Source organism: Corythoichthys intestinalis, chromosome 5 (assembly GCF_030265065.1).
Source record: "Corythoichthys intestinalis isolate RoL2023-P3 chromosome 5, ASM3026506v1, whole genome shotgun sequence".
Classification (NCBI taxonomy): domain Eukaryota; kingdom Metazoa; phylum Chordata; class Actinopteri; order Syngnathiformes; family Syngnathidae; genus Corythoichthys; species Corythoichthys intestinalis.
Window position 1 is genome coordinate 35,084,677 of NC_080399.1, and position 25,920 is coordinate 35,110,596.

At 39.0% G+C, this 25,920-nt stretch overlaps 1 protein-coding gene across 1 annotated transcript; it reads left to right on the plus strand.

Annotated features, from left to right (window-relative positions):
* The first annotated feature begins 727 nt into the window (after positions 1–727).
* Positions 728–22,784, plus strand: LOC130916803 (tyrosine-protein kinase CSK-like). The gene is made up of 12 exons (XM_057837792.1): positions 728–1,385; positions 2,415–2,528; positions 2,630–2,736; positions 12,465–12,684; positions 12,805–12,898; positions 12,987–13,052; positions 16,456–16,555; positions 17,168–17,258; positions 17,329–17,402; positions 17,503–17,698; positions 17,796–17,882; positions 21,271–22,784. The coding sequence occupies exons 1-12, from the start codon at positions 1,377–1,379 to the stop codon at positions 21,463–21,465; spliced, it is 1,353 nt and encodes a 450-aa protein (XP_057693775.1). The 5' UTR covers positions 728–1,376; the 3' UTR covers positions 21,466–22,784.
* Positions 22,785–25,920: the final 3,136 nt, after the last annotated feature.

Genomic DNA, 25,920 nt, shown 5'->3' on the forward strand with positions numbered 1-25,920 from the left:
AATTTTAGATAACTGCCATTGCCAAGTTTTCAGTGATTTTCCTCTTGTTCTTTTAGATATTGTGGTCAGTGTTTGACAATACATAATAGTGGTCTTATCTACGGCCTTAAAACTGAATGCAGTAGAGCAGGATCCCCAACCAAGTTATATCGCGCATTTAACGACATGGTAACCATTTTGTTAACGACCGCAATCTGGCCTGTCCCTCTTGACACATCAAGATGCCTGTCTCCTCTATTGACTAATTCGAGTACAGATTTGTGTAGTCGTCCTCTAGTGGTTGGCCGCCATTACTGGGGTGTTTTCCTACCTATAGTATCCCAGCGTCAGTTAATGTCAACACTTAACTTTAGCTGCTGTTGGCTGTGTATTGCGGGCGGCAATGTCTTTGGACAGCTTTTTTATTGGGAAAAGGCCACTGAAGAGGAGGCTACAACAAAATCCATTCTGCATATTTTGTGGCTAAAAGCTAGAAAATGAGGCAACAAAACTGAATGCAGTGAGAGCATCATACCTCAAGGCAAACTGTATTGCTAAAGCCAAGAAACCTTTCACAATTGGCCTGCAATCAAGGATATTTGCCGTCAAGTTTTGGGAAATGGTGCTGTTAAAAAAGGTTGATTCAGTGTATGGGGAGTTACATTTTCTCTCCGTCATGTTCGCTCCGTCATGTTATTTTATATTTACTGTAATTTTCTGCCACACATTGCCGGTCCGTGAAAAAAAAAGCCCATATCACACCGGTCCGTGGTGCAATAAAGGTTGGGGACCACTGCAATAGAGTTTTTCCTTGAAGATCAAATAAAGAGAAATATTGAACACTTGAAGGAAGTAACCATGTACTTTGACAGCACTAATAGGGTTAGGAGTTCTTAAAAAAAGAAAAAAACTCAAATTAAACTACGGTTTTCTATTAATCTCCAGAAGAATTTGATAACAATTTGAAAGAATTATAAAAACTTTGTTTTTGTAGTTCATTATTATGACCTTATCAATTTAAGTAATAACGTTGTGTTGCAACCGGTGTACGTTCATTGTTTGTGTGCGCCATATCATCTCCCTGACCTCCAATGACATGACAAGAGCGAAAGAAGCATGAGTTAATTATAAATACCTCACTTATTGTCTGCGTGTGTGTGTCATGGAAACATGTTACGTTCCAGAGTTGCTACTTTGATACTTGCCTGTACTGTCAACCCTGCCGGAAGAGCAGTCTTTCACTCATTCACTGCCAACAGATGTCCGATCTGTCTTGACTGAAAGGGTTGGCAGTGATTGTAAAATTAACTATCACACTGTTTCTTTAGATACGTGCACCGGGTGAAATGTTTCCAGGCAGAAGAGGTAATCCGTGAGAGGAGTTGGACTGTCTCAGCATGGCAAAGGTGAAAACCTCTGCTGTTGTGTTTTTCCTTCGTTAGGTCATTCAAATCCACAAGAAATCTAGAAATTACTGTATTCTTTTCGAATTTGTTGTGTATTTTTCTGGTAAAATCAAAAAATATTCAACTATGACTTGGCTTGAAGCCCGACCTCCAACTCTCTCTGGAGTGGTTCGCAGCCGAGTGTGAAGCGGTTGGGATGAAGATCAGCACCTCCAAATCCGAGACCATGGTCCTCTGCCGGAAAAGGGTGGCGTGCCCTCTCTGGGTCGGGGATGAGATCCTGCCCCAAGAGGAGGAGTTCAAGTATCTTGGGGTCTCGTTCACGAGTGAGGGTAGGAGGGAGCGAGAGATTGACAGGCGGATCGGTGCAGCATCTGCACTGATACAGACTCTGCACCGGTCCGTTGAGGTGAAGAAGAAGCTGAGCCAAAAGGCGAAACTCTCGATTTACCAGTCGATCTACGTTCCTGCCCTCACCTATGGTCACGAGCTGTGGGTCGTGACCGAAAGAACAAGATCCCGGACACAAGCGGCCGAAATGAGTTTCCTCCGCAGGGTGTCCGGGCTCTCCCTTAAAAATAGGGTGAGAAGTCCGGTCATCCGGGAGGGACTCGGTGTCGAGCCGTTACTCCTCTGCGTTGAGAGGAGCCAGTTGAGGTGGCTTGGGCATCTGGTAGGGCATCTGGTTCGGATGCCTCCTGGACGACTCCCAGGAGAGATGTTCCGGGCATGTCCCACCGGCGGGAGGCCCCGGGGACGACCCAGGACACACTGGAGAGACTATGTCTCTCGGCTGGCCTGGGAACGCCTTGGGATCCCGCCGGAGGAGCTGGTTGAAGTGGCTGGGGAGAGTGAAGTCTGGGCTTCCCTGCTAAAGCTGCTGCCCTCGCGACCCGACCCCGGTTTAAGCGGTAGATAATGAATGAATGAATGGATGGATGGATGGATGGATGGATGGATGGATGGACTTGGCTTGATGCACACCCCCCAAAAATATTTACACAATTTGTGATGTGTAATTCTCTGTAGACTCCATGGCCCGAGAGCACAAAGTGTGTGGGCCAATTCCAATTTAAAAGCTCATCGGAGCACCACCTCCCCTTTAACAAAGGAGAAATGTTGACCAACATCAACGCCAAAAGGGTAAAAAGATATGTTTTTTGTATGTTCTCTTTGCTTGAATGTACAACTGTTCATTGGTGAGCATAACTGGTCTTTTTCAAATTTGACACATTGTTTTACAGGATCCACAGTGGTACATAGCTCAAAATGACGCTGGTCGTAAAGGGGCAGTTCCCACCAACAGCATTCCGAAATTTGTGACACATGAAAGCAAGCTGAATCTTATGCCGTGAGTGGCCAAATATGTTGTTTTGTTTATTAATAGTGCAGCATGGTCTGAGTAAACAGGATCGTTTATACTGTAACAAAACTGTAACACTCCTACCCATAAAATAAATACACGGTAGTTTTGTACGGTATGACGATATATATCACCAAAACAATATATAACTGTAGACATTTTCATACTTGTCAGCTCATTTGGTTTATCCGTATTTTGTACAGGTATACGATAATTATTTGTCTGATAATTATCGGTCTGATAATAGGAAATATGACGTCATCCCAATAAATCCAATAACATTATTAATAGGACCGACAATATATAATATTTTTGGCATGGTGTCTGTGGATTGTGATGTGTGCGTTTTTTCCCATTACTATTTTACCAGTACAATGTATCAGTGACTGTCTGTGGTTTAGGAAGAGTGAGTTTTGCCACAAATCGAGCGATCCTTTCTGTGACGTAACGCTCAAATGACAGCAGTGTGCAGCACTGCTGGCTAGTAAACAACAAGCACGGCGTCGGTTGTGTGGGATTTTTTCTTTAATAGGGAATGGGACGTACTACGTTATCGTTTGGATACGCCTCCATGCTGGCAATATCCTTTACTTCCGGTCTGGCAGATTCAACGCGGATTGTAACCAGTCTTTCTGTTTACTTTGCCTTGGGACAGTTTTTTATGCAGGAATCATGTTAAAAAAGCAAAGTCGTCGTGGCATTTACAGGGAAACGCTATCAGTAGAGGCTCAAAACTGGTACTTTTCAAAAACAACTTTTATCAACTACGTAGACCCATACTTGCTGCCAAAGAAGGCATGGAGCAACAATTTGGATGGCGCCCTCATTGACAGCAAACGACATCAACGCATACCTTTTCTGCGGTGTGAGTGCCTACACATTGGTTCAGTTTAAAAATTACAAATCCCTTGAGGCTCATGTCCAGTTCACTAATGGATGGGTTCAGGACCTACAGATTTTCAAAGCAACAGACGACAACACGGTCGTCTGCCCACAGGTAGGCTACGTGCTGTGCGGTTCTCACAGTGTCTGTCTTGCCTTGTTTACATTTCGGTACCACACTGCACAAAGTGTTTTTAACATATCACCATCGTTTAACACATTGTTCCCTGGTGCACGAAAGTGTAATCTAAAGCACAATATGCTGTAGTAGTAACAAGTTTGTATTTATTGTGCATGTTAATATAATTTGTGTTTAAATATTGAAATTAAAATTAGCAAATTAATGAGGTTCATATTCATGAGAAATGTAGCCCTGACCCCCCTTCAATAATCTGTTTGGTTTTATGTTAAGACCAAACCTATGCTCTTCCTGCTAATCCATTGCTTTTTACAAGATCAACTGTTGATCCAGCATTTATCCTATTTCGCTTGACTGTATCCACGTTGAAATCGACTGCTAAATGACTAAATGCATGTTTACTCTAGTGATTTTATTTACTTTCACATTGATTTCAAAACAATGAGCTAAAGACTGGATTGTGTTGTTTTTTTTCTCTCTGCCCTAACAGGTTTTGCACTCTCAGTGCCTGAACGAGACTCCTTTAAGGCTATGGGTCATCATTGTAAGGAATGGCCAAGAAAATGCAAGACCTTTAATGCACATACAGTATTTATTCTGGCTGGCTATTTAACTAAGGCCAGTGAATTGTTGTTTTTTTTTTTTTTTTTTTGGAACCACTTTGACAAAGACACGTTTCATTGTAATATTGTATTTATATATTCTATTATCATTTATAATTTATTCTTGTTTGGACTAATATAGACTTTAAACCGTCAATTCAAACATTGTGTTGGAAAAATTGCAATATCTAAAATAGAAATGCAAGAACTGTAATGTACACATTTTTTCACCTTTATTTACCTAAGGCCACTGAATGTTTTTTTTAACCGCTTAGAAAAAGACACTTTTATTGTAATCTTGTATTTATATAGTATATTGCTTTTTATAATTTATTATATTATATATTATAATATTTGCTGCCCCCTGTCAGAGTGTGGGCCATTTTGCACTAATGTAAGGATTTTAAAACTGTCAGTTCAAATATTGTATTGGAGAAGTTACATAACTTGAAATAAATCTATTGCATTTTAACAGTCTCAGTTCTTGTCTACAACACTGTCCAAACATTGTCAATGCATATTCCAAATAGAATAACATATTAAATCACCCCACTTTGTAATTAGTACACCTGTTTATTAAGAAGAGCTGAAGTAAAAAGCAAGCAGTTACAGTTTGTCAAGCACTTGTTCAAGTCATGTTTTGGTATTCACATTTTATTGACCTTTAACAACAACACTTGGGCCCATGTTTGTAAGAGCACAGCAAACAGAAGTTTCAGCGTGCACTCTTCGCCTTTCCATTTTCCAACCTCATAACGCTCCGATGTGCTGCACTTGACTTCAGAATAACCCAAAAAGAGAGATGGTGAGAAATCGGGATGTGTTGTCAGCATTTCATATGCAGGTTTACCTAGGATCAATGTTCCCTCTAATTTTTTATGTGTCTGAGCAAACACACCTGCTCCCTGAGCACACTGCGGCCCACGGTGAGCAACATCAGATGTGTACCGTATTTTTTGGAACATAAGTCGCACCAGCCAGAAAATGCGCAATTAAAAGGTAAAACATATATGTCGCACTCGCGTATAAGTCGCATTTTGGGGGGAAATTTATTTGGTAGAATCCACCACCAAGAACAGATAAGTCATTTTGAAAGGCAATTTAGAATAAAAATACAATAGAGAACAACAGGCTGAATAAGTGTACGGTGTGCTAACATTACATGACTTATAAACAACGAACTGAGAACATGCCTGGTATGTTAATGTAACATAGCTATTTAGAGCTATTCAGATAACTGTAGCATAAAGAACATGCTAACTAGCAACAATGATATAATAATGTGTGAATAAGCTCACATACAGTATAAGTCGCTCCAGAGTATAAGACGCACCCTCTGCCAAACTATGAAAAAAAACTGCGATTTATAGTCTGTAAAATACGGTACATGGCGGCCACACACCAGTATCACGCCTTTTCACGCCTATTAGCATTTCTACTGCCTGTAAATTATCTAGTATTAAGAGCATTTAATGATTAATATCCATAATTAAAATATCTTTATAAATGTCACTAGAATACACACCAATCTGACTTAAATTGTACCTTATTTTTCACATCTTAATATATAGGACTAGCATTTGGTGTACTGATATGTCAGTGCTCTCATCTACTATCGGTGTATGCCAGGGTGCATTTTTAACACTGCACATAGTCTCGTTCTCCACTATTTCATTTATTGAGTTTACAAATTCAAAGGCATAGTTTTTACTTCGCCAGCTTTCTGGTATACTTACATACTTTGCGGATTTGTTGAACTGACACCATTGACGCATTCATTTCGATGGCAAATAAAATATCGTCAATGAGAACTTCAACTTGCTCTGGGTCAGATTTTGTTTTGTGGGACAGCTCGTTTCTCTTCTGTCGGTCTTTTTGCATTCTCCCGCAATAATGTACCAATCGCCTGTCCCATCTTGAGTCTTCGTAATTTTCAACAGCTTTCAAATGGCTTTTCTGCTGAATATGACACTTGAGGTAGTCCAACTTCCATTCAGTCCGCATTTTTCCCTCTGAAAACTCACTTGGTACTTTGGCTTCGTGGCAAATATCACACAGTTTCACTGCTTGTTCGTCTATTTGCACATGCTCCGACAGCCACTTCATGAATCGCATTTCTTTTTTACCTTGGCTTGGTGAGTGGATGTGTCGCTGCCCGTTCGTTTCGCCATGATAAGCAGTTGGCCTTTGCGTCTCTCAACTCCGCCGCACTCATGCACTGTTAGGCTTGCCACCCGTCCCTTGAAATACGGAATCGTTCCGTAATTGGGAATTAAAAGTTGCGTTCCGTATTGGTTCGATACGGAACGCAACTTTTAATTCCCAATTACGGAACCATTCCGTATTTCAAGGGATTTTCAATCCTTTTAACAGCTACAGCGTACAGTAAGAAATCCTACGGGAAACAGTCAGGTTTATATGCATTTCACACACCCACACGGACACGCACATCCACATCCGCAATACTTCAATTTTAGATGTAAGAGTTTTGTTTAAGTCCAACACAAACATCGGTTACGTCGATTAATAAACTTTATACATACCACGCGGCCTTTGTGGCGTGACTGCCGGGGTGAGAGAGGAGGGGTCCTCAGTTGACTGTGGAAGGGGAGTAGCACAGAGCTCAACCGCTGGCGTTTCTGCGATGTGAACCATGGCTGGTCTGCAGTCTGTCAGCGTACTTCGAAGGCAGGTGTTCCAGGAGGCCAGTCCATTGAGGGTGTAGTCGAAGGACAGATAGGCTCTATGCAAGGAGTGGAGTCCTCCATCAAACTCTGATGTTCGTCTTGACTCATGTTAAAAAAATAATAATAATAATAATTAAATAGATACAGGTAAATTTAAAAAAAAAACAAAAAACAAAAAAAAACATAGTAACAATGCTGCATTTGTCAGTGTCACATAGGGATCATGGCATTCCTATGAGCAGATATGAAGTTTTTTGTTCCTTATTAATTGCTTCCATATCGCACAGAAACCTTAAATGCACATGCAATCGAAACTTTATGCACATACAAACAACTGAAATTGGTAGAGGTCTTTCTCGATGCTACAAATTTATCAAGGAACGCCATTAATATCGTGCATTTCCACGTCGGCCGGTGTTGTGCCAAAAAAAGAAGAAAAAAAAGACCAGCGCCGAACCAGCCGCTGCTCCACTAAATAATTGTAAACAAATAAGCATAGCAGTTTTCCCGTTTTGTCCAAGTTGTTGTAAGTTGTTGGCTTTAAGTACTGTAGCCCGTAATTTAGCGTTTGCTACCTTTTTTGCGTTAGCTTGCGTTAGCTGTGGCGTTAAGTACTTACCAGAAACATTGAGCACATCGCTTATTTCCCTCCAGGCAGCGTCCTTCTTGTTCCGGTCCTTCTATGTTGGCAACGTCGTGTTGTAAAGGACTTTATGGTCACTCACAGCAATTATCAAAGCGCCTTCCATTTTCTGAGTAGTTCGAAATGTTTGGACTTGTGTTCACCGGATGTGGTGGCAGGTTTCCGGCTCCGGGGCAGCTAAAGTCACGTGAATGAGAAAACGTATTCGATTGGCTGCTTCCCCCTCGACGCCAAACTCTGCCACAGAAAAGTTCAACCAAACCATCTCCTTGCGGCGCGTTAAATTTGACGTGCGTCAGTCGATTTGGCGTCTTCGCAATGCCCCGACGCGTGACGCAAGGCGGCTTGACGCGCCTATCGGCGCGTTTACATTCACTTTCAATGGAAACCCGACGCGCCACAAGCAAATGACGCGACCGGTGTGAATGTAGCTTTAAGCTAATTACCGATGCTTTATAGGGGAAACTTTGGGTTGAGACTGACAGGTATGCATTTTAGGGATGTCCCGATCCAGGTTTTTGCACTTCCGATCCGATACCGATATTGTTTTGCACTTCCGATCCGATACCGATACCGACCTATCTGAGCATGTGTTAAAGTTTAAAGTTATTTAGCCTCCTTACTTAGTTGTCAGACTCATGTTGAAAAAGGTTTTAGTACCCTTGATAACAACTAGCCAGCTGAATTAGGTGAGTTTGAATAACAAACAACGGTTGGTAACAAGAAACTAACCTGTTTATTCAGTGACAAACACAAAACATTATAAAAAACAAACAGAAATGGCATAGTCAGTCAGTAAAACGTGCAAATAATATTGTAAACTGTCTTAAAAAAGCAAAACACACCAACAACCTCAGTGGAAAATCCCACAGAATTCCCCAAGCTATGCGATGCTTTTAATGTTTCGTACATTAGTTACAAAAATTGTATAAAAAGCCTCTCAGGTATAAAAAGCCTCTCAGGTTTAAATAAACGACTATTTCAGTATCAAGTTAACATTTTAAAACAGTAAATAAAATACTCAAGTCCCCATTCTGTATCAGCAGCTTTAAACTACATTCAATTCATTTAATTTTGCGAATCAACTGTTAAAGTTGGTAAAATTGTTCCCGTTATTCCATAATTTCCCTTCTGTCTACTTTCGTCATGTGAAAGTTTTAAAACTGTTTCGTAGATTGATTCAAGTGAAGATTTTGCTGATTTAGGAGTATTTTAGATAAAAAGTGACTTAGGTTCGCTTGGAAGGTTCACAACAGCCTACTAGGGAAGTCTTCTGCTTTAAGATGGCGGCTGTTTACTAACGCATCTGGTTTTCAATACTTTAATGTTGCTAACGCAGTCGAGTCTGTCGTGTAGTATCTGGTTATATATATATATATGATATCTATTATCGCCAGTAAAACGATGTTGACGTAGTTTGTTGCGGCTGTCAGCAGAAGTCAGGTATTCTTGTGTTTTTTATCCAGCGGCATGAGTTGAGCTAAAGCCGTGAGTTGAGCATTGGCATTACCCGGGTCTAAGACAAGTTATGTTTACTTTCGGGACGCAATGCGGTCAGTTTCTCATTGCGTCCCGAAGACTGCGCTGTGTATTAGTTCCGCTTTACTTGACATATTTCAATAATCGGAATTTGGATGTTTGTGAATCGTTCTCGAATCATCAGCGGCCGAATCGCGTGTTGGATGGTGCGTCTTTACTCACGTGAGATAATGGCTCGTCATCCAGAATGAATTCTTCGGCAATGACTTTTGTTATTCCTTGGGCTTTGGGACTGTCGAGTGCCAGTTTGTCACGCATAGCAAAAGTTTCTGCCAGTGTTAGTTGCGTAGGACCTTTCTTTTTGTCTTCGGTTTTCTTAACATACTCCTCAAATTGTTTGTGGAGGTATTTCGCTAAATGCTTGATTAGGTTGGTTGCATTAAAACTTCTTACACCTTTACCACTACGCTTGACTTTATTGTGGCATATGTCGCTCTCTGCCTCTTCGTCCTTGTCGTCCTTTAAGGTGAAATGATCCCACACAGCTGACATTTTTACCGATAAAGTCTCTCGGTAAATTGGGAGACAGTAATGTAAATGTAATGTGTTGAAGGTGTGCCGTAAAATGCGGACCGGATTTTAGGGAAACCGAAGCAAAAACTGGAATGGATTATGTAAATCGGTACGCTGGAAAACCCGGACCGGATTTTTTTTTAAAAAACCTGGATCGGAAGTCTGGATCGGAATTTGTCCCGTGTTCTGATCCGATACCGATGCGCATTTTTTTGCCCATATCGGCATCCAATCCGATCCAAATATCGGATCGGGACATCTCTAATGCATTTTATATTAGAGTCGGGAATCTTGGGCCACCTAACGATTTGATTACGATTCAGAGGCAATTATAAATCAATTCATCAATCAATTTATGCTCCAACTTGGTTAATATTTTTGCAATTTATAAATTGTGATTTATAGACCTGTTTTGCACGTGCACCAATTGTTTGAAATGAAACAAGAAATGGAATCATGTTGTCCAAAAGTTTTATTGCGATCAATAGCTGCAATTAAAGAATGTCATACTATTTGTGTTCATATGTACTGTACATGTGCGTTGAGCTCATAATAACATAACTACAACGTAACTAGATTAAAATTACGTAATAGTATTTCCTTGGAACATCAAAATCCATTCCTGCCCATCTGCATTCGGCAACTGTAATATTATTTGCAATTTCGCCTGATTTTGGTCACTAAAGTGGCCGGCGTATCAATCTACACCCCATGTTAACACAGACTGGACATATCATTAGACTTTTGTCCATGAACAATCAACGAAGTGATAAGAACAAATCTTTTAGGTGGATTGTTTAGGTTAAAGCTGCTAGCCAAATCCTTCAACTACTGCTGGTTTTGATTTAAGGCGGATGGCGCGGTAGATCATCAACACTGGGGCTGTGAAGCTGGACACTGTTCAAAACATTCCACTTACAAGCACATATACATATAAATATACACTCACCGGCCACTTTATTAGTAACATCTGTCCAACTGCTCGTTAACACTTAATTTCTAATCAGCCAATCACATGGCGGCAACTCCGTGCATTTCGGCATGTAGACATGGTTTAATACAATCTCCTGCAGTTCAAACCGAGCATCATTATGGGGAAGAAAGGTGATTTGAATGACTTTGAATGTGGCATGGTTGTTGGTGCCAGAAGGGCTGCTCTGAGTATTTCAGAAACTGCTGATCTACTGGGATTTTCACGCACAACCATCTCTAGGGTTTACAGAGAATGGTCCAAAAAAGAAAAAATATCCAGTGAGCGGCAGTTCTGTGGGCAGAAATGCCTTGTTGATGCCAGAGGTCAAAGGAGAATGGCCAGACTGGTTCGAGCTGATAGAAAGGCAACAGTGGCTCAAATAACCACCTGGTACAACCAAGGTAGGCAGAAGAGCATCTCTGAACGCATCGAACTTTGAGGCAGATGGGCTACAGCAGCAGAACCCCACGTCGGGTGCCACTCCTTTCAGCTAAGAACAGGAAACTGAGGCTACAATTTGCACAAGCTCATCGAAATTAGACAATAGAAGATTGGAAAAACGTTGCCTGGTCTGATGAGTCTCAATTTCTGCTGCGACATTCGGATGGTAGGGTCAGAATTTGGCGTCAACCACATGAAACCATGGATCCATCCTGCCTTTTATCAACGGTTCAGGCTGGTGGTGGTGGTGTAATGGTGTGGGAAATATTTTCTTGCACTCTTTGGGCCCCTTGGTACCAATTGAGCATCATTGGAACGCCACAGCCTACCTGAGTATTGATGCTGACCATGTCCATCCCTTTATGACCACAATGTACACAACTTCTGATGGTTACTTTCAGCAGGATAATGCGCCATGTCATAAAGCTGGAATCATCTCAGACTGGTTTCTTGAACATGACAATGAGTTCACTGTACTCAAACGGCCTCCACAGTCACCAGATCTCAATCCAATAGAGCATCTTTAGGATGTGGTGGAACGGGAGATTCGCATCATGGATGTGCAGCCGACAAATCTGCACCAACTGTGTGATGCCATCATGTCAATATGGACCAAACTCTGTTAAAACTGCAAACTGTCTATATATATATATATATATATATATATCACTTCCTTGTACTGTAAATACAATGGTCCCACAGTTGTTGGACTTGTTTTGCCCAATCTCGGGGTGAACGGGAACTTTTTGAAACCGAAAAAGGCTCACACGCCTCTCCCAAGTGCAGCAACAAAACGCTGCAACCCTCCATTTGCCTGGCGTGATGCGAAAAATAAACAAATTAATCCGCAAATTAATCCTGCTATAAAGCAATGCTGTATTGTGAGTTGTTGACCTGGGTGACATTTGCCTTCGTCCTCAACCCGAGACTGGAGTCGGAAGTCACTCATTTTCATAGTGCGGGATTAATAAAATTGCATAAATAAAACGATCGCTTCCACACACATCCAAGCGGTCCATTTCATTCAGGAGCGTGAAATATGAAATAAAATTGCTTTTTGCTGTCATAGGCACTTAAAGAATTGTGGCACGTCGATTTAAGGTAAATTAAAAAATAGAGTGAGTGGGGGCAGAGGGGATCTGTCGTATTTGTCATGTAATGTTTCACCAAATAATTAAAAATGTATAATACCTTGGCATAACGATGTTGTGATTTTTTTCCCGATTGCACAGTACAAATGCACAGTATACCGTACATTTAAAATAATGGTAATGTCCTCAATGCTTTTCATTTGCAGATGGTTTCACGGCAAAATAACACGACTTCAGGCCGAGAGCTTGTTGTCTCCACCGGAGAAGGGCCTTTTCTTGGTGAGAGAGAGCACAAACTACCCAGGAGACTACACCCTGTGTTTGAGCACCGACAACATGGTGGAGCACTACCACATTAGATACGGCAACGGCAAGCTCACTATTGATGAGGAAAAATACTTTGACAACCTCATTCAGCTGGTTGAGGTACAACCTAAACCTCTTAATGTTTCCTTAATCATATTGAGTTTTTTTTTTTTTTTAATCCATTGATTGAATCAAATGCCTGTCAGAATATTTGTGCATTCTGTTTCTTCTTTTCTTAAGCACTACAAAACCAATGCTGATGGTCTGTGCACCAGTCTAGTCAAGCCAAAGTTGGAGCAGAAGACTGTAGCTGTCCAAGATGAGTTTTTGAGGGGTAAGGTTGACTTGAGTGCTTTGATCTATACAGCCACTCCCCTGGACTATTTGGTTGTTACGTCCCTCCTGTCTTGACTTCCAAAAAGGGGGCTGGGTGAAGAATAGGGGAGACCTCCAGTTACAGAAGACCATCGGACAGGGAGAGTTTGGAGGCAAGTAGCTGGATTTAGATTGGTGTTTTGTTCAGTTCAAACCAGAGGTGGGTAGGAACGCATTACTTTTACTCAATTACATTTACTTGAGTAACTTTTTGAGAAAATTGTACTTCTAAGCATAGTTTTACTAAGCCATACGTTTTACTTTTACTTGAGTAGATTTGTAAAGAAGAAATACACAAAAAGTAACTGGTGGATTTACTTGATAAAATCATTGTAACAATTTGCAGTTACTTCATAAAAGTGCAAATTGTTACAATGATTTTATCAAGTAAATCCACCAGTTATTTTTTTCAATGTACTTTGGACGACACTAGTCATTGCATTTTTGCTCTTTGTTCTTCATATTAGATTTAACTTCTTTTTTTTTTTTTGCCAGAGATGCTAACAGTGGCTCTACCAGTTTCACCAATGAGAGGTCTCAACAAAATTATAGCAATCAGACTCAAGCTTGCCGTTCTACGATCATGCCGGCCTGTTCAATCACGTGGCGTCCTTAAAGCAGCATAAAAAAATTAAATTAAAAAAGTATTTGACATGGAGCACTGCCATCAAAATGACTCGAACACGTGGACTTTAACCTCTTTCTCAGTTATTACTTGGCACCGATTGACCACGGAAAACCGGACATATGATACTTTTAATTTTGTAAAGGACATACATTTTATCCACTAGAGGGCACTTATGCTCTTTGGGCGAATGATGCTTGATTTCTGTAGCTTTTTTTCCCGCCAGAATTCAATGATTTTTCTTTTGTTTTTTCTTTGGCTTAATGTGGTGATGTAATATGCTATTGTACAATATAATAATAACAATAGTTCATATAGATAACTTTGTGCTGAAGAAAAGAAATACCGTTGTTTAAAAAGAAAAAAAAAACTGTGTAAGCAGTTAATCCCAATGTTACTCATTACTCGAGTATTCTTTTCACCAAATACTTTTTTATTTGTACTTGAGCACATTTTTTGGATGATTGCTTTTACTTTTACTTGAGTAATATTATTTTGAAGTAACGCTACTCTTACTACAGTAAACTTTATGTCTGCTCTACCCACCTCTGGTTCAACCAAACGAGAAAAGCACAATGAAACACTACAACTTAGAGGCATGATTTCACAGGTGCTCAATGTAGGTGAACATTTTCTATTATGCTCCCCTCACAGTCTTTCCAGCTTGCTAACTTTGTAATGAGCTAGGTTTTGTCTCATCTACTTGAGCCTCTTGCTGCATTTCCTTCTAAATCTGAGAATTATGGAATTTTTCATTTGTCCGTCAATGCAATTGACCTATTTTCCCGACAACAAAAACAAGCAAAAGGAAGCCCGCTTGCTCTTGAGCAGGGGTGTCCAAACTTTTTGCAAAGGGGGCCAGATTTGGTGCGGTAAAAATATGGGGGGCCGATCCTGGCTGACGTCCTTTACGTAGAACAATATATTTAAGCAAATTTTAGCAAGCCATTCTGTGTGTCACATTTGCTTTATTATTGTTTTTAATTAATAATTTCAACAATCTCGCAACTACCTTTTGTGGCGTTCTCTTTTGACTCTCGGGCTCTTGCGAAATACTGCTGCTGTGAAATTTAACTAGCTTCAAGTTGCTTCAATTTCTTCAATTTCTCGCTGCGTACCTTCCCTGTAATCTTGTCCAGGGCTGCAGCTATCGAATATTTTAGTAGTCGATTAATCGATGGTCTACTTAGTTTGAATAATTGAGTAATCGGATAAGGAACGTGAAAAATTAAAATACCTGAGCTGAGCCTCAAACAGTATATATATATATATTTATATATATATATATTTTAAATGAGGATCAATGTACAACAAAAGAACAACTGGCTAACTTACATAGAAGCTAGCTTAAATGCTATGTTTTTTTTTTTTTTTTTTTTTTACAATGCTCTTAAAAAATGGCTCAGACACAAATTCCCACAAAAAAAAAAAAACGGCTAAATATACCTATAAACTAAATTAAGAATGCATTAAAAAACATTAGCTCAAACAAAAACTTAGCTTACGTTGGTCTTAACAGGGAGCAGTTGGATTCAGCCATGTGAAAAGAGGTAGACCAGAGGGCAGTGTATCCACCCTCATCAATAAAACTAATTGCAAACACTTTCAAAATAAACCATTAAAACGGCACTTTAATTAAACGAATACTCGATGCAACAAAATTTAATTTGAATATTTTTTTGTTAACGAATACTAGAGTTAATCGATTAATCGTTGCAGCACTAATCTTGTCGTACATGTCTTGTCTTGTTTGGTAATATCGCCTCACATTGAACACTTTAAAAACAGAAACTGTCTCTGCAAATGAGGCAGACACAGTTGTTGCGTATTTCAGTGAAGAAATAGTCAAATTTCCACCTATCCTTGAAGTGTCAGCCGTCACAGTCAACTTTCTTTTTTTTTTTTGTTGTCGCCATTTTAGAAAATTGGAAGCGTCACATGGGGTAATGTTGCTTAGAGTGCTGTTGCCTCTTAGTGGGTAAATGAGGAGCAGCATTTAGTGTGTAAGCTACTTCATATGGTGGTAGCAGTACTGCTGACCAATTTATTAAGTCTGTGTGCGGGCCAGATGTTATTGATTTTATGACAGAGACTGGGGTCCGGATGAAATTGGACCACGAGCCGCATTTGGCCCCGGGCCGGACTTTGGACATGTCTGCCCTAGAGGAATAAATGTAGCTGGATATATGCTGGATTCCTGGAAAAACCGGAGTCTCTTGATTTTTGTCGTTTAGTATGTAGGAGTCGCATATAACCAAACGTGTTGCAACTGTATCAGTTACACAAGGTTCACAGGTGATCGAAAAGCTAAAATGTAAATCAGAAGTAAAGTATAAGTTCAATTTTACTGAGAGAACCGGTATCCCTGTGATTGGAACTTGCATTTGCAGTTTAAAAGGTGTTGGCAATATTTTTGGTAATGGAGCAGCTGCCTACAATAACGTCGGGAATAAGTTAAGCTGTCAGTGCACGCACTCGGGCGATATGTGGATTCAATTAAGAAAGGTTGACCTCTTAGGTTGACAGAAATGGCCTCATGAATTTCGATACAATCGACGACCTAAGGACCTGACAAAGAGTTTAAAAGAAAAAAAAAAAAGCAAAAGTTGCCTGCATTTGCCTGTCCCCAAAACAATTGCTATCTTCATTGGCTCACTAGCCTTGTATAAGGTGCCTAACTTCCTTAAAGTGATCCACTAAAAATGCTCATCGCTCTAACTCCGTCACATGGCCCCTTCCTGTGAATATTGGCCCAAAAGACACTCGGGATCTAGACTGTAGCCACAACAATAATCGTGTTTCATCAGGCAGGAAGACAATAGGGGGCTGTTTATTTATTTATTTATTTGGTTTACATAGTCACAACTAATTAAGTCTTCTTACATTTGCAGAGGTCATGTTGGCATACTACCAAGGAAATGAAGTTGCTGTGAAGTGTCTTAAAAATAGTACTACTGCGCAGGCCTTTATTGCAGAGGCATCAGTCATGATGTGAGTAAGACAAAATATTGGTCCATGAACGCTGAGACAAGTATACAGTAAATGAATAAATAAGCTTCTGTGCCTTAAGTGTTTTTCCCCAACCAGCCTTTATTATTCTTCCATTAGTTTAAACAAATTTGTCTATTAGTTTATCTCTGTGGTTAAACAAAATAAATCAGCACAAATTTTGCTTTTGAAGGACGGTTTGGGTGCTCACTGTTTTATTGTATCTATTTTTTATTTTTATACAGTATTTTTCATCTATATAAAATGCATTTGACAAATGGCTAGAGAAAAATCTGAGATAATATATAGCAGTTTCATGTCCTTTTAGGTTCGATATCGGGATGCAGAACAATTTGTTTATATCGCACGGCACTATGCAAAATCTTTGTTTGCTGTCACACTGGTAAATAATTACAAATAATGCTAGCTATTCCATATATAATTGTTTGTATTATGTATTTGATTGGACTGATAATCGATGAGCCTCATAGAGTCATACTAGATACATTTTATATTGTCATCCCTGATTATTGGTAACCTTAAATTATTTGTGACCACAAAAAAAAAAAAAACTCACGAAAATCCAGTTCACTTCTACTTTCTAATATGTCAAAGGAAACTAAGACACGAACACTTGGTCCAGCTGCTTGGCGTGATTGCAGAGGAGGATGGCACTTTGTATATTATCACTGAATACATGAGAAACGTGAGTGTCTCTCCCGTCTGTCGTCAACATCTTTAGTACCTAGCTTGATAGGCCCGCTTTTTTCCCCCAGGGCACCTTGGTGGACTACGTTCGTTCCAGAGGACGGACCGTACTCACGAGTGTTGCACTTACTGATTTTTCACTGTGTGTACATCGTACTTTTCACATCTGCTTTTGTCAACCGCAACACAGTATTGTAAGAGAAATGCAATTAGGCTACTTGAACTTTTTGTCTCTTGTGCAGACATGTCTGTGAGGCCATGGTGTATTTGGAATCAAACAACTTTGTCCACCGAGACCTCGCGGCCCGTAACATTCTGTTATCGGAAGACCTCGTCGCCAAAGTCAGTGACTTTGGTTTGACCAAAAAGGTGTCTTCTCTTCAGGATACTAACAAGCTTCCCGTAAAATGGACATCACCAGAAGCTCTCAGAGAAAAGGTAGACTCTCATATAGTGGTGAGAACATGTTTTATTCAGCAAATGCTGTTATGTAAGTTATGTACAACAGTAGTTTTTCCCTTCTCTCTCACAACAGAAATTCTCCACCAAATCAGATGTGTGGAGTTATGGTGTTTTGCTTTGGGAGATTTTCTCATTTGGTCGAATGCCTTACCCAAAGATTGTAAGTATCCAGGTTACGACAAAATAAAACATTAACTACAAATTATGATTATCCAAGTAGACCTGCAATACTGTTCAGAGTTATATTTTTAGGTTTGTTTAAAGTTTATCCAAGTAGACCTGCAATACTGTTCAGAGTTATATTTTTAGGTTTGTTTAAAGTTTAAAGGACTCGCTGCGCGAATGGATGAAAAGAAGGCCGCATCGTAACCAGTGATAAGAAGCTAATTCTAAACAAAATTTGCGCGCGTTGTTGTGCATATTTTGTCAATGATGTACACAACAGCACAGTAGTACCTCGACATACGATCGCTTCGACACACGATCTTCTCGACATCCGATGTAAAATTTGACTCGGCATCTGTTGTACATCCAACGACATGCTCGAAATAGGACGATTTACGACAGCGCCGCAGTTTCTTTGTTTTCGCGTAAAACGGACGCACGTTGGATTTTCTTGTGAGAGAAATCAACTTGGGTTCCAAGAATGTTAGTGCAGGTGGTGAAAAAAGGTGAGGCTTATCATTGAAATGAACATGGAAATGATAGAAAAATATGAGCGTGGTGTGCCCGTCCATGAATTGGCTCGACAATATGGCCGTAGAATTAGGGCTGTCCCAAACGACTAATTTCCTCCCGATTAGTCAGCCGACTATTTTTACGATTAGTCGACTAATCTAATAATTTTTTTTTTTTTTTACTACTTTAATAATGAAATTTTTGTTGAAGCTTATTAATTCACAAAAAACATTTTGGAACACCTAAATTCTTTATAAACATTTAAATAATTGTAAATATCAATAATAAATCATTAACAATGAGGTCAAATGCTGCTGGCATTAACTAGTGCAAAAAAAAAATGCAAACGGAAACACTGTGACTTCACCTTTTTAACAGGAGTCAAAACAATTCTTACTCTTTTTGTGGTATGTCATTGTCTATATTGTTCTAAATGTTAAAATGAATTGCAATGTCCCGGACAACCATTTTCAGAATACTTTGTGTGAGTTCAGATGCTTTTTCTGGTGTGCATTCTGCATTTTGGGGGGAGGGGAAAAACGGTTCAACTTTTATGTTTTAACCTGAAAACGGATAAAGTTGAGGGCACACTGAAATATTACCACAATTATTTTGAATGAAAGGCACACATACTCACAGTAACAAAAATTAAATATATAGTACTAATTTTATAATATACTACTATATGTATATACACAATAATACTTTACAATATAAAGTAACTAACATTAGTGCAGTCATGGATTACAGTAAGCAGGCCAGTGCTATGTATATACAGGATATATGTATATATTTTCCCCAAGTGAGAGCTTCCATGATCCTAATAAATTTAATAATAATTTAAAAAATACATCATATAATTATATATATATTAATTATTTTTTTAAACAAAAATGCACGTTGATACGACACACATGAAGGCAACTTCCATTAAAAAAAATCGTGAGTAAGTTGTATGGACTTACAATCCGCTAGCTTGTTGTTTCTTGTTGTCTTCGAAAATTACACTTGGGTGACGGGGTTTCAAGTGTTCGTTCATAGCCGACGTGCCACCGTGGTATGCGTGCTCAGCTTAGCAAAGAGTACACACAGTGGCACCCTCCATATTTTCCTTGAAATAATTCCAGGCTCTGGCTATTCTGGTCCGCTTTTCTGGCTCTATGCCACTTTCACGTGTTACCAATTCTGCCCTTTTTGGTAATTGGTGGTGTTTTCAACTCCTCGCCGTAGTGAGGAGTGAACCGACGATTCACTTGGCTCATTGTCGTCGGTTCGTCCGATTTCCTCCCCAGGAAGCCGGTGGCGTGCATAAAAACACCGAGAGGCATCAGATGGCTCTTTATGGATACTTTTATTGACCAAAACAAAAACGTGGGGGATGCCAACTCCCACGCACTTTCCCAACTCACCGATCTCGCTCCCTCTCTCCCGCTCGCCCACTTCCTTCCTCTTTGCTCAATCTGACAATGCCAGTCTTATTGAAATAACAGCGGCCCCCTTGGTGGTGCCAGTAACAACCGCTTGCAGTGCGCCATTCTAAACTTTATCCGCATTTAATTTTTTTTTTTCTTTAACCCGTCGACGGTATGTTTTGCCTGTCGATGCATTTACGTCATCGATGACGTCAACAACGTCGACTAGTCGAGACAGCTCTACGTAAAATGTCTACAATCTCAACGGTCCTCCTCCGACCTAACTTAAGGTGACAATTATTATTCCTGTAACATCGCCAAAAAAATCGCCAGCTTTGTCAGGTTTTTAATCATTTCAGAACCTTTTGCAACACAACATGCCTCCTGTCCGCGGCAGCTGAACAAAGTGAAAGTAAAAAGTCCCTCTCTCACTAAGTCAAGTCAGCCACACGGTGCGTTCAGGTACACCACGCACACAATTGAATCCGATTTGTTACATTCTTACAGGTATTATTATTACGATTATATTTTTTTTCCAATTTCTATTCATAAAATTTGTTTTGCTTTGTGTAATTGCTATTTGCAATAGTGCCAGCAGCATTTATTAGGGATTTAGTGTAGGTTTTCGGGCTGAGGAACGAATTAATGGAATTATAATGTATTCTTATTGGAAAATCCTGCTCGACATACGACCATTTCGACTTACAAACAAGATCCTGGAACAAATTAACTTCGTATGTAGAGGTATCACTGTGCACTATATCATTTTAAAAAGATGTCACTGGTCAATCAGGAACCAAGTGGTTGCTACCAACATTTTCCACTAGAATAGTGTCTATGTTAACTCATTGGCTGCTTAGACGTCCAATTCATTTTGACTGGGAGGGGGCAAATGATTCGTCCCCTCCCAGTCAAAATGAATTGGACACCAAGCACTATCAATGGCAATCAAAGATGAGCACTCAGTCAGTCCTCCCAGTTTAAAGGAATTGGACATCTGTCATTGTCATTGGCAGGTGTTAAGAAAGACACTCATTTGTTTGTAAGAATGTTGTAATTATATAGGTTTGATGTATTTATTTACAAAAATGCTGCACTGAAACATTCTCATTCTTTGAGGAAGACATAAGTTGTTGACAGTTCATGACGGAGCAGAAAAAAACATTCTTTATTTGTCCATTTAGAAATAGCTTGTTTTTCTATTTAATAGTTGTATCATAGAATATCGTAGATTCATTTTCCCACCCATGTATCAATAATTTTTGTGTCGCCATATTGGGAGATCATCGTTATCGTGAGCCTTGTATCGCAAATTGTATTGTATCGGGAGATATCCAGAGGTTCCCATTATTCTACTGTACACTATAGGAATAGCACCACCACCTATAAAGAAATCAAATTCAACACATAACTATAATATTTCATTTGTATATGTTGAACTCTGTTTCTGCTATGTAGCAATTAAAGGATGTGGGGACTCTTTTGGAGCGGGGATACCGCATGCCTACCCCGGACGGATGTCCCACAGAGGTGTATGATGTCATGAAAAGCTGCTGGCAGTTGGACCCGGATTTTCGACCAACTTTTGAGTCTTTGAAACAGTCATTACTGCAGATCAAACACAAGCTCCGACAAATAGGCACAACCCTCTGACAAAATCTGTTCTGACTTTTCTATTTGCATTGGGTTGTTGAAAACTTAGTTGACTATCATTGGACATTTTTCAAAACATTCTACATTACAACATTGAGCTGATTTTTAAGTTTTGTTTTTTACGCCTTCAATTGTTCTGTCTGAATGTTTGAGTGTTTAATTTTTGTTTGTTTAGCTTGTTTAGCAATAGTGTAAATTTATTCTCAGGTGGGGTTTTTTATGAAATGCTAATACATGAAGCATTCCGGGGCTTGTCATGCATCAAACAAATGATAAATAAGGGACATGTCATTCATTACCTGATCCTGAAGAGCAATACAAACAAGTGCAGGAACATGGAAGTATATATATTTTTTAAACCCATGCAGAGTGTACCCTGCCTACTGCCCATAGTTAGCTGGGATAGGCTCCAGAACCCCTGCAACCCTTGAATATTTTTCAATTTAAAAAAACCCCCAAATTAATGACATTCGTGCCCAAGAGTGCTTGTAGAATCAATGGGAAATTTCATGATTAAAAACATTTTTTTTTTAACTTACTGCTGGTGTAAATTGAGATTGTGTGTGCATTTGTAAATTGACAATGTTTTTTTTTTACAACTTTTAATAGTCAACGTATTTTCACTTTTACTCCACTAAATGAAAGCTGGGATAGGCTCCAGCAACCCCAGGCCTTTGGGGGGATAAGTGGCTCTGAAGATGAACCTGAATTTCTGACATTTGGACCAGAGAAAAGCCTAACTTCCATTTTTTTTTTTTTTAATTTTTTTTTTTTTAAATGCTTGTATATTTATGAAAAAAACCCACCAAAGTAATGACATTCATGTCCATGAGTGTAGAATCAACGTAAAATTTCTTGATCTGATTTTTTTATTATTTTTTTTAAAACTTAGTACTGACGTAAAATGAAATTGTGTGTGCGTTTGTAAGTTGACGAGTTTTTATTTTTGCAACCTTTAATGAACATAGTAAATGTACTTTTATTTTTGCTACACTTACTAAAAGTTTTTTCCTTAAAACAAATCATCACTGCCATACAAAGTTACACAACCAGCTTAAAAGATATCTCGATCAAGATTTTTGTCTAAGTAAATCACACCATTTTCTGTATGTTACCACCTACATTTATATCAGACTTGCTTTCCTCATACTAAAGTTATGTTGGTTTCATGTCGTAGCTTCAGTGGTTTTTTTAAGGCTTTGCACACAGGAAGCTGTTGTCACATTTGAGGACACCTGTGATATGTCCCTATCAGGATTTGGTGCTTGGCGTAACGTTGAACTTCGCTCTGGTACAGTAAATCTTTACAACATTTTAATACTTGTTTTTGTCTGTGCAGATATTGGATGCATATACTGTATATGTAACAAAGGGGTGTCCAATTATTTTTCCTCCCTTGGCTGCTTTCAGAAAATTTAAAAGGAAGCAAGGGTCAACTTAAAATCCTTCCACAGCACTAATTTGTGTGTGTACAGTTGGCCAAATCTTTCAATGTTACTCTAAACCATCATGATGGCCCTAATTTTTTGTCGCTTTCACCAAGTCCAATCTTTTTAAAACTTTCGTTAACTTTAAATGCCTCTTAATTGTACTTTCCTGTGTGCATTTTAGAAAAGGAGATCTCAACTTCTCTCTACAAAAGTAGAATATAAAACTTTAAATTCTACTTTCTTTAAAGTATCCACCCTTTGCTCTGATGACTTTTTTGCCCACTTTTGGCACTCTTGATGAGCTTCAGGATGCAGTCACCAGAATTTTTTTTTTTTCTTTTTACTTCACAGGTATGTCTTATCAGGGTTAATAAGTGGAATTTCTTGTATTGCATTGAATGAGGTGTGTCCAAACTTTTGGCCTATAACTGCATCATGTTAAAAAAAAAAATATATATATATATATATATATATATATATATATATATATATATATATATATATACACATACATATATTAGGGCTGTCAAAATTATCGCGTTAACGGGCGTTAATGAATTTTTTAAATGAATCACGTTAAAATAGTTGACGCAATTAACGCATGCAATGAGTGACCCGCTGGCATATCGCCTCAAACATAACAATGAGGCCGTTTATGGACATTAAGAGTGAAGAGAATGCCACCGGCCGCTTGGGGGCAGCGCCGTTCCATACTCATGTTATTTCTTCTAAACGTGGGAGAATGAGTAGTTGTGAGACGTTTATGCTGTATTCACAATGCAATGCAAATTGCTATTTGTGCTCCACACATATTTCGGTAAGTTTTCTTTCTTTTAGTGGTAATTATGTGTCTCTTGTTTTATTTTGGGTAAGATATGTACAGATACAGTGGGGAGAACAAGTATTTGATACACTGCCAATGGGTTTTCCCATTGGCAGTGTATCAAATCAAGTGTATCCAATACTCCCCACTGTATATGTTATACAGTAAAGGCGAGTGGACACAGGCGTTCTTTGGACCGCGCTGTTTATTGGCATAAGCTTCTCCTTCACAACAAACATAAGTATCGTTTAGTGAAAGCACAACAAAAATAATATTCCTATCTCTCAAAAAAAAAAAAAAATGTTCACAAAAAGAAAAGCACCTCAGTCTATAGTAATGAGGCCCTATTCTGACACACAGTTAAACAACAATGCAAAATGAACTGGCATTCCATATCAAAATAGCTATGCAAAATACACGTAAAACTTTTCACTCTATTTTTATTCTTGTTATTTTTATTCTTATTCTTATTATATTAACTCTACTTTTGATTGAAAATTTTACAAATTTTATTAAAACGAAAACATTAAGAAGGGTTTTAATATAAAATTACTATAACTTGTAACTATAACCTTTATCGTTTAAGAGCTACAAGTCTTTCTATCCATGGATCACTTTAACAGAAAGAATGTTAATAATGCCATTTGTGGATTTATTGTTACAATAAACAAATACAGTACTGATGTACAGTATGTTGTATGTATATATCCGTCGCGTGTCTTATCTTTCCATTCCAACAATGATTTACATGAAAATATGGCATATTTTAGTATTTTAGAGATGGTTTGAATTGCGATTAATTGCGATTAATTACGATTAATTAATTTTTAAGCTGTAATTAACTCGATTAAAAATTTTAATTGTTTGACAGCCCTAATATATATATATATATATATATATATATATATATATATATATATATATATATATATATATATATATATATATATATATATATATATATATATATATATATATATATATATATAATGTATATGTACAGTTGCCTGGCACGGCCAGACTGTTCTCCCTGTATTTTTCAAACACTGTGAGAATAGTCTGGGACCCAGCACATTAACGGCCTCTTGAGCAAGAACAAAATCAACCGTCCAATCAGATTCGTTTATTTGCGTGACTTGTTCTTAACGAGCAGGGTCACTCTTAAGCATCAGAAGTCGTCTCCACAACAACACAGATGGCGAACAGGAGAACCGAGAATATGTTCCCATCACGGGTAAAATCAGTTTTAAATTACCAAAAACACATCGACACAAGTCATTGTCAGCAGTCTGTCTCGCGTTAGCCACGTTGAATAAACTCCGCTCTCCTCGTATGTTTACTTCGGCGCGCAAGTCCCTCATCGCTTTATTAACGTCACGTCCGCCTGTCGCTGATTGGTCCACTCCGCTGTCTGTTTGCTGTGGCTTGCTCCGCCCTGGAAATTTTATCCACTGAATGGTGGCCAGACTCAATAGCTGGAACAGCTGTGAGTCTGGTGTACCAGGCTATATGTAGAGTGTATCACAAAAGTGAGTACACCCCTCGCATTTCTGCAGATATTTAAGTATATTTTTTCATGGGAAAACACTGACAAAATAATACTTTGACACTAGCCTCTTCTGAAGACGGTACACAAGAAAGTCCCCAAACAGTTTGCTGAAGACATGTCAACAAAGCACATGGATTACTGGAACCATATCCTATGGTCTGATGAGACGGGTGGGCTTCCTCCTGGGGTGACAGTCATCCACACCAATTTTATGTAGGGTGCGGTGTATGGTCTGAGCACTAACAGGCTGACCCCCCACCTCTTCAATCTTTGCAGCAATGCTGACAGCACTACTGTAATGAGTCACATGACATTTTGGAGGGAAAATGACAAGCAGTACTCAATTTGGACATTTAGGGATGTACGTAGTTTCTAAGGAGTGTACTCACTTTTGTTGCCAGGGGTTTAGATATTAATGGCTATATTTTGAGGGGGAAATAAATTAACTCTATTGTATAAGCTGCACACATACTACTTTTCATTGTGTCAAAGCGTCATTTTGTCAGTGTTGTCCCGTGAAAAGATATACCTAAATATCTGCAAAAATGCGAGGGGTGTACTCACTTTTGTGATACACTGTAAATAGCGATAGCAACATCAGGAAAAAAGAACACGATAAGCCGGAGAAATATCAAGGATTGAAGGAATGCTAG

Coding starts and splice junctions, on each gene's coding strand:
- LOC130916803 (XM_057837792.1), top strand. Junction 2,737..12,464: donor AGCAAGCTGAATCTTATGCC/GTGAGTGGCCAA, acceptor TTTCATTTGCAG/ATGGTTTCACGGCAAAATAA. Junction 17,259..17,328: donor TCACTGAATACATGAGAAAC/GTGAGTGTCTCT, acceptor TTTTTCCCCCAG/GGCACCTTGGTGGACTACGT.